The 8,599-nt window shown below is 48.3% G+C and overlaps 1 protein-coding gene across 1 annotated transcript in view; it reads left to right on the top strand.

Moving 5' to 3' along the window:
* Nucleotides 1-8,311: 8,311 nt before the first annotated feature.
* ALPK3 (alpha kinase 3) overlaps nucleotides 8,312-8,599 on the top strand; it is a 34,838-nt gene continuing 34,550 nt past the window's right edge. Inside the window, exon 1 of the mRNA XM_026068354.1 lies at nucleotides 8,312-8,514. Coding sequence (XP_025924139.1) covers nucleotides 8,312-8,514 — 203 coding nt within the window. The remainder of the gene's footprint in view (nucleotides 8,515-8,599) is intronic.

The following is an 8,599-nucleotide window of genomic DNA, read 5'->3' as shown; positions in this document are numbered from 1 at the left end:
ACCCTCACCCCTGCCCCCAGTGTCACCCTCACCCCCATCCCACAGCCGCCCTCACCCCACGGTCACCCTCACCCTATCCCCGCAGCCACCCCCATCGCCATGGCCAGCTTTACCCTCATACCCGCAGCCACCCTAGTCCCCATCCCCAGAGCCAACCTCATCCTCATCCCTATGGCCACCTTCACCCTCCATCCCACATCCACTCTCACCACTGTCCCTACATCCCTCATCCTCACCTTGCCCCATGGCTTCCCTCATCCCCACCTATCTTCACAGCCACCCTGCTGTGCCCACAGCCGCCCTCACCCCCGTCCCCAGGGCTCCCTTTACTCCTATCCCCACTGCCATCCACAGTTCCACAGCCATCCCCACAGCTGCCCTCGTCCCTATCCCCACAGGTACCCTCACTCTCATCCTCAACACTATGGCCACCCTCACGCTCAACCCCACAGCCACCCTCACCACCAACCCCACATCCACCCTCACCTTCATCTCCACGGCCACCTTCACCCTTGTCCCCACAGCTGCCCTCACCCCCATCTGTCCCCATGGCCACTCTGTTGTGCCCACAGCCTCCCTTGCCCACGTCTGCAGAGCCGTATCCCAAAGGTTCATGCTGAAGCCACAGCTACACTGCCACCTGCTCCCTCAGCTGGGAGAAGGCAAGCGAGGATCCAGCCTACACTGGTGAAAATTTGCCAGATCGCTTTCTCCGAAAAATCCCCAGACAACCCTGCCAGGCATCATGAGGGCCTCATGGGAAGCGAAGCTGAGCCAGCCAGCCCAGGGGTTACACAGGTCCCTCTGGGACTGGGCAGAAAGGGGACAGATCAGAGCCAGGGGCTTATTCTCCTCCTGAGGCCCAGTCTCTCCAGGCCAAAGTTATGACTTCTAGAGCCTGTATTGCAAACTGGCTCTACCTGTGGCCTCAGAGTCATTCATTGGTTTGATTTTGTTCTTAAAGCCCACATTTTACCTTCTTGGTACAAAGGAAAAGTATGAAATCTCTCCCCTGGTTCCTGAAGTCTCCTTCTTTGGCTACTGAAATGAGCTTGAGGATTCATTAATAAAGCAGGCAATTGATTTAGGAGTTAATTTTTAAGGAGGCCTCTGGGAACAGAACACTTGTGCCTGTCTAATTTTTATCTCAAATAGTCTCTTATAGCAGAATGAGAGATCCTTCAAGCCCTTTTCGAGTTATAACTTAATGAAATGAATTACACTTGTATGCAGGTTGTATTTGGAGAAACTAGATGGCAGTGACTGTAAGGATTCATTATTGCTGTGCCATACAGTCATGATTTTTATTTACAGACAAAGCTAGGACAACAGGCAGACTCTCCTCTACCAACAGCATCTCAGGTGGGGCAGCAAAAGAGTTCAGACCCCATCCTAATAGGAGCAAAGAAATAAAAAGAATTCACTGTAGTTACACTTAATTTTGCTATGTGGCTCCATGGCATATCCATATCTGGTTTTGTTTCAGTGCCTTATGAATAGGATGTAATAGCGTTAGAGAAGGCACACAAAGGATAATAAAGATGATCAGAGGTCTGGAATGGCCTCCATTTAAGAACAGACTCATTAAACTAGAACTCTTCACCTTTTGAAAGACATCACCAAGTAGAAAGGTACTAGACAAAAAAATGGAAGATGGACTGATCTGCTGGGCTTTGGTCAAACATAATAGTTTGGATGTCCCCAAATAATCCTCAAGAGGAAGCTCTGGAAGAGGGGCTGCAGCTTGGTATACTTGCTGTATGTGTGTGGCAGCTGCCCTTCACTGGGGGAGACCTGAGAACTGTACCACAAACATGCCTGAGGTCTCAAGTGGAATAAAGGCTGGAAAAAGATTTCACCCTCTCTGGGTGACATGAGCTGTGCGGAGCCAAGAATGAGAGGTGGGCAGGGGCTGCCTCTGCTCAGGACCTATTGGAGTTCAGAGGTGTTTCAGGTTGGAGGACAGCCCTGACATTATGAGCCTGGTTTGGCCAGATCACATCCCCAGTGCAGACAAACTCCCACCAGAATGGTTTCTCCTACAACCCCATAGATGGTGCAAAACAGTGGTCCTGGGCAGTAGTTCCCTGTGGTGTCAGGAATGAGGGGAACCACAGACCACCTGGAGGAGAAGCTGCAAGAGAGACTGCTGATCCCCTGCCCATGCTGTATTTCTCTGCAGTGGTGAAAATGGGGGCTGACAAAGGAAAAGCAAGATTTGCGCTGTTGGGGATGTCTCTCCCTTGGCCCATATCCTGAGTACCTTCACAGGCAGCATAAGAGGGCAGGACAGGCCTCCAGGGCTGCCAATTAAGGCACCTCTAAGAAGAGAAGCAGTCATGGCTGAGAGAGAAAAAGACTGAAATGGGGTGTGCAGGAGTGGAGACTGTGGGAGAGGTGGAATAGCACACGTGCTTCCCCAGGAGCAGCAGAAGGGACAGAGCTAAGCTGTGCCATAGGGTCAGAGGGAGTAAGCAAGGATGAAGGATGTGCCTCTGCCTGGTGCTCTTCTCTTGAAAAGGATGGGGAAGGAGATTCTAGGAAAAAGCAGAAAACAACACAAGTGGTGGATGGAGGAAGGATTCTCTCCATCCAAGTCCTTTCCTCCACAGGGTATGGTAGGAGGAACATGTGTGTGATGGGTGCTGCTTATTACAACTGGGCTTGAGCCACAGAGCCCAGAAGTGGGACTAGGTGCAGCCGTGGCCCAGTTAGTGCTTCACTTCGTGAACCTACTCATGGTTAAACCAGACAGGTATGGCCTTCCTTTGTGCTTACCTCCCCAGTTGTCTCTGAGAGGCCACAGACACAGTGTATGGGCATAATGAACCTCTTTTTTCTTAATTTCTAGTACAGAGAGGGCCTGGCCAAGCATTTGGAAATGTACCTGTTACATGCTTAAAATAAACATATTAGTGGATTGCAGATTAAGGTTCTGACTGAATATGTTCCAGCAGCTTCATGTTGTTCCTGTGATGCAGAGCTATCATAAATACAGCTCAGGTAAATGGTAAAAGTTAAATTAACCCCAACACTTTCAGAGAGCTAAAGATGAAATTTCTGGTTGACACAGCATCTTTTCAAACAGCTGGAGGCATTGCACTGCTGCCTTCCAGATGGACTGCTTCTTTGGGCTTCATCCTCTATCAGATGCCTAGTCAAAAATTGTATTACTCTTGTCCTCTGAACTTGGGAAGAGTCCTGTCCAGCCATAGTCTGCAGGAATATCTGATAAAGAATATGTTTTTGTCTGTGTGCTGGTGGTAGAGTTTGTTGATGCCGTGTTGGAGAGCAGGAACAAGTCTGCGTGATTTTAGAAAGGGAGGAGCATATGTGTATCTGTGCTGGATAGGAAAGGGAAGAATATACTGTGTGAGAAGAATGTGAACATCTGTGTCTCTCAGCAACTGTGAATCAGTGCTGGATTTGGAGGCAGAGAACAAAAGCTTTGCTAACAAGAATGCAGGATTGAAGCCTTGTGACTGACTGGTTTATACTTCAAAAATTAAATGCTGAGAAAGTGAGTTTCAAAACAGAGACAAGAGCAGAGGGCAGTCTCACTCTCTGCAAACAAAATGACTAGAGACCAGATGTTGCAACAGAAAGCTCTGTCTCAGCAGTGTAACTGGCACGAGAATCATTCAGAGTTCAAAAGGACAGAAAAAAAATCCCCATGTGTCTGGATGAGGGATCAATCACTAGAACAGGATTCATCTCAGCTAACTTGAGCTGGTAGGTGTTAGGGCTGTGCTCACCATCCAGGCTTCCCTTTGCTAATAGGGTGAGTCACAGAAGCACACTATAATTGCGGTGGGAAGGGACCTCTGGAGGTCTCTGGTCCAGCCTCCTACTACAAGCAGGGCCAACTTAGATCAGTTGCTCAGCGCCTTGTCCAGTCCAGAGTTTACTATCTCCTAGGATGGAGATTGCACATTTCTCTGGGCCCCTGTTGTATTATTTGATCCCCCTCCCAGGATAATTTCTTCCCTAACATCGAATCAGAATTTCCCTTGTTGCAGCTTGTGTTTGTTGCCTCTCATTTGATCACTCTGCACCTCAGAGAAGAGTCTGGCTCTGTCTCATCTACGCCCTCCTATGACGTAGCTGAAGATAGCAATAAGATCTCCCTTTAGCCTTCTCTTCTGAAGACTTAACTAACCTAGTTCTCTCAGCCTCTCCTCATATGTCATGTGTCTGAGCTCCCCTAATCTGCTTGGTGGCCTTCACTGGACTCACTCCAGGATGTCAGTGTCTTTCCTGCATTTGGGAGCCTGAAACTGGACACGGTTTCACCCCACAGAGCAACACAGAGCCCCTCCAGTTCTGGGCACCCTTCTCAAGATGGTCTGAACTGTCTCTTCTGTCAGACTAACACCCCAAAGGATAGGGCTGAATGGTGGCAGGATGGTAAAATAACATGTAATTAATATCTTGGGACTTGAATTCAGGTTAACTGAAGCTGATGGACCTAAAGGTCCTCCTTCTTTCAGAAAAAGAAATGTAAGTACCAGAACGTCACATTGGGTCCTCCCAGCCTAGCATCCTGCCCCCCACATTGGGCAAATGCTGGAGCGCACGGAGGGTGTGAGACTGGGGCATGCACAGAAGGAATCTTCTCCAGGGTACTCTAGGACTTGGTCACTCAGAGACTTCTTGATCAAAAGCGAGTATCCTTCTCCTGAACAAACCTCCAGAGATTTTCCTTCCACATGTCCTCTGTTTTTTTTTAACTCCTATTGACATTCAGCAGCCACAGTATTGTGCGGCAAGCAGCTCCATAGCTTAATAACAACATGCATGAGGAAGCACCTCTATTTTACTAATTTTACCACCTGCTAATTTCACTTGGTGCCCCCAGACTTGTTTTGAAACATAATGTCTCCCTGTCACTCAGGATTGTGTGGACTTCCATCACATGCACCTTTGTTGTTCTTCCAGGCTGAGGAGTCCACATCTATGCAGTTGTTCTTCATGTGGTAGCAGCCATTCCAGGCCTTTGATCATCCTTACTGCCTTCTGTGAAGTTCTTTTTCTTTTCAGTTCTATTATATTCTGTTTGAGATGGATTAGCCCATGCAGAGCCCACTACTACCTATGGAAAATAACTACTGTTGTTTCCCATATGGATCATGTTACATTTGTCATTGTGGAACTTCACCTGCCATTTTACTCCCTGCTCAGGCAGGATCTTCAGTCAGCCCACTGGGACCACAAGTCCCCAGGACCTTTTCCCCCATATTTCCTAGGATCACATCCAGATATCTTATGAGGTTCATCACTTGCATTTGCCAGGACTGAGTATCCTCTCTGATGTCACAAATCTAGCTATTTACATGCTTTATAATACAATCATCTGCCACAGTGGCCTGCAAAAAGCAAATAAACTCCAATACCTGCACCTGAAGCGATAGAGACCTTTTTCCAAAAACACTGGTGAAATGCAAGGTTATCCTGAGATCTGAGCTGAGAAAAGTATTTCATTGGAACTTGAATGGAAGTGCAGCAAGTCTGATCCTGATGGATAGATCTGGATGAGTGAGAGAGCCTTGCACAAGAAATTCTCAAATATTGGCTACTTGTCAAGTGAAAAGGGAATAACATGACTGAACATGTTCAGTGAATTGTGGCCATCTTTATAGAGATCACTAGAAAGCCAGAGGAACATATTGGGCCAGGCCACAGTCAGGCAATTGAATAAATCCAGATTTAGTTTGTTTAAGACCAGATCAGAACTGCTGCAACCACACACAAAAAAAAAAATAAATTGTTGACCCAGTATAAACTGACTCTGACAGGTCATTAGGATCCAAGAAACTTTGCATGAGAGCAAAATTCACTTGGTGGGCTTGGCAATGGATCTGATGTTGTCTGCATGTTCTGCTCTACTAGGTTGCATGGCTGAATCACCCAGAGCCAGCTCACAGTCTCTCTCCACTCCCTTCTCTCCAAACCCCTGGTCCAAAGATGTCACTGCCCTCCTACATGCATAGATTTGAACATCTGCTGGACTTGGCAATTCCCTTGGTGGGCACGAGCTTCTCCATGCTCAGATCAGGCTCAAATTGTAATCTCCCTCTCCACTTGGACCAAAGCTTGATATATCTGTGACAAAGTCAGCTTAGGTTCAGGCTGAGTTATGTCAAACTGCTGTTGCTCCATATCTCTGCTGTGGCCTGGTGTCACCCAGCACGTGACCATCCTTTGCTGTTTTCTGTGTTCTTTTCCAGGGTTTCATGGCTGGTCTCAGCCTGTTGACTTCTCACTTTCACACTCCATACACACCGGTGTTGTGCTCCCATCACAAACCTCCACAGCTGTAAGCTGTCCATGGTATTCTGTTGTGGGACCCAGGCCATGCAGCAGCAGACACCCCTGCCGGCAGGGCCAGGATGGACTGGGTGCCTTCTGGGCCCTCGAGTCCGCTGAAGTCCCTCACTGAGGTGCTGGCAGCTCCACAGCAGGCAGCCTCTGGGTCCTGGAGCCCTAGCAGAGGTCACCTTCCAAATCATTGTGTTTGGTGGGGACAACCAGAATGAGGGATGTCCAACTTCCACATGACTGGTGTGACCATCCTCTCCCCTGTTGCTTACTGTCTCATGTGTTTGCTTGTCTCACCAAGTGTCTGATAAGCTCAAAACAGGTTGTTTTCCCATCAAGGAGTCCTCTCTTCACAATGGTATTTTCACTTTTACAGCAATACTTGTTGCTACCACTCTTATGTTCTTCCTACTCAAGGATATACCGAATAGGAGACAGCAGTTCTTTAGCCTCAACTCTGAGCTTCTTTAGTACCAGGAAAGCTCTAGGAATATGGTCAGCTCTGTATTACTTGTCATATGCACCCCATCTTCCTTAGAATATGTAGAAAGTAAATGGTACTCCTGGGGCAAAGGAAGTTTGCATTAATTTCCGTTGCCAACTTCTGCTGAAAAACTCTTAGCAAGCTGCCTGAATGTTGTAGCATAATGTGTACTGCAAAGGGCCTTGTAGAAGCAGAGAGGGGGAGTAGTGTGATGGTCTGGTGGTGGTAAGGTGCAAAGGAGATGTGGTGCTTTCTATCTCCCAGGCTGAGGCTGATCTTGGGAACATGAGCTCTCTTCCCTAAGCAAGGCAGCCACAAGCACCCTACACTTCAGTGGGGCTCGTGCCCCACCATGCTATGGGAGAGGGAAAACGTCCTGGCACAGGACACCCATTACAACAGACAGCATAAATACCACATCACATTGACTAGTTCAACAGAAACATACAGCTGGGCAGTCATGGACAGACAACTGATCTGGACCAAATTTGCTCTATCAGTCAATGCTGTGATGGAGAGATCTGTTTTTAGCACTTATGTGCCTTCGGCATACAATACAACAGCTTGACAAGCAAGATGAAAGTGGAACAAAAGCAACTTCAATTCTATTATGGATTGTGTTTTCATTTGGTATTAAATCACTCTCAGTAATCTTCTGTGACATGTAGCCACCTTTTACAGCCCTCCTTTGTGCTGTCCTCTTCAGGGAGACAGAATAAATATCAGCACAGAACTTCTCATTGGATGCCCAGGAGAAAAAAGCAGGCAGACAAGACATAAAATGTTCCTGAGACTAACAAGAGGACGTGACTACAATGATTATGTTGAATAACACTGCCTGTGAGGGCAGAAATATTGCACTGGCAACATAATGCGGAATTTTATAACAGATCCCAAGACGTCTTTGAGGTGTCAGAACCCCAAAGCTGACCAATGCATATGTGGGGGGAGATAACTGCGAGAAGCCACTCAAAATGCCAGATTATATATTCTCTCCCCCCTAAACGAACTGCAGCTGGAAAAGATGAATTTGAAATGATTTGTGGTCAGTGGCTATTTTTACGAGATAAAATTTCAAAAAATACTGCAAATCTCAAAAAGGCTGTGATCTGCAGAAAAGCTAGAGTAAATCCAGTCATTAAATAGTAAAATAGGATTTAAATTAATAGATGCCCTTAGGGAGGAGGAAGAAACTCAACTCCAAAGAGCAAGGGAAGAAATAGCAGTTATCCTGGCCTGGATATATGCTTGCTAAAGTCTTGAGAGACACAGAGCAGAGACACAGAGGGGTCCAGCATGAAGACTAGAGCTTCAGACACTCCTTGTCCTGTTGAACTCCCATTCGGCTGCTTGGCTCAGCCCTTTGTCTGGGAGAGGCCTTCTCCATGCCGTGAGCTGTGCGAAGGAGGCATGTGGTGCTGTCCCCACGGTGCCGCTCTGAGTCGTCACCCTTTGTCTCGGAGAGGCCCTGTCCATGCTGTGAGCCACATGAGGGAGGTGTGTGGCACCATGGCCTTGGTCCAGGAGAGCCCTCTTGGTGCCATGGACTGTGTGAGTGAGGCATGTGGCACCATGGCCTTGGTCCAGGAGACCCCTCTCAGTGCCGTGGACTGTGTGAGGGAGGCGTTTGGTGCCATGGCCGCTGGCGCCTCTCCAGCCGCCGGCATCCGTCTAGGAGAGGCCCTCCGGGTGCCGCCAGCCGCGGGAGGCAGGTGCGTGGTGCTACGGCCCACGGCGCCGCCGGAGGTGCCCGAGGAGCGCAGGGCCCCTCCAGCCCGCGGGGGCGAACGGGGCCGG

Source organism: Apteryx rowi, unplaced genomic scaffold (genome assembly GCF_003343035.1).
Source record: "Apteryx rowi isolate R43461 unplaced genomic scaffold, aptRow1 scaffold_27, whole genome shotgun sequence".
NCBI lineage: Eukaryota > Metazoa > Chordata > Aves > Apterygiformes > Apterygidae > Apteryx > Apteryx rowi.
This window is presented reverse-complemented; position numbering and strand designations above follow the sequence as displayed.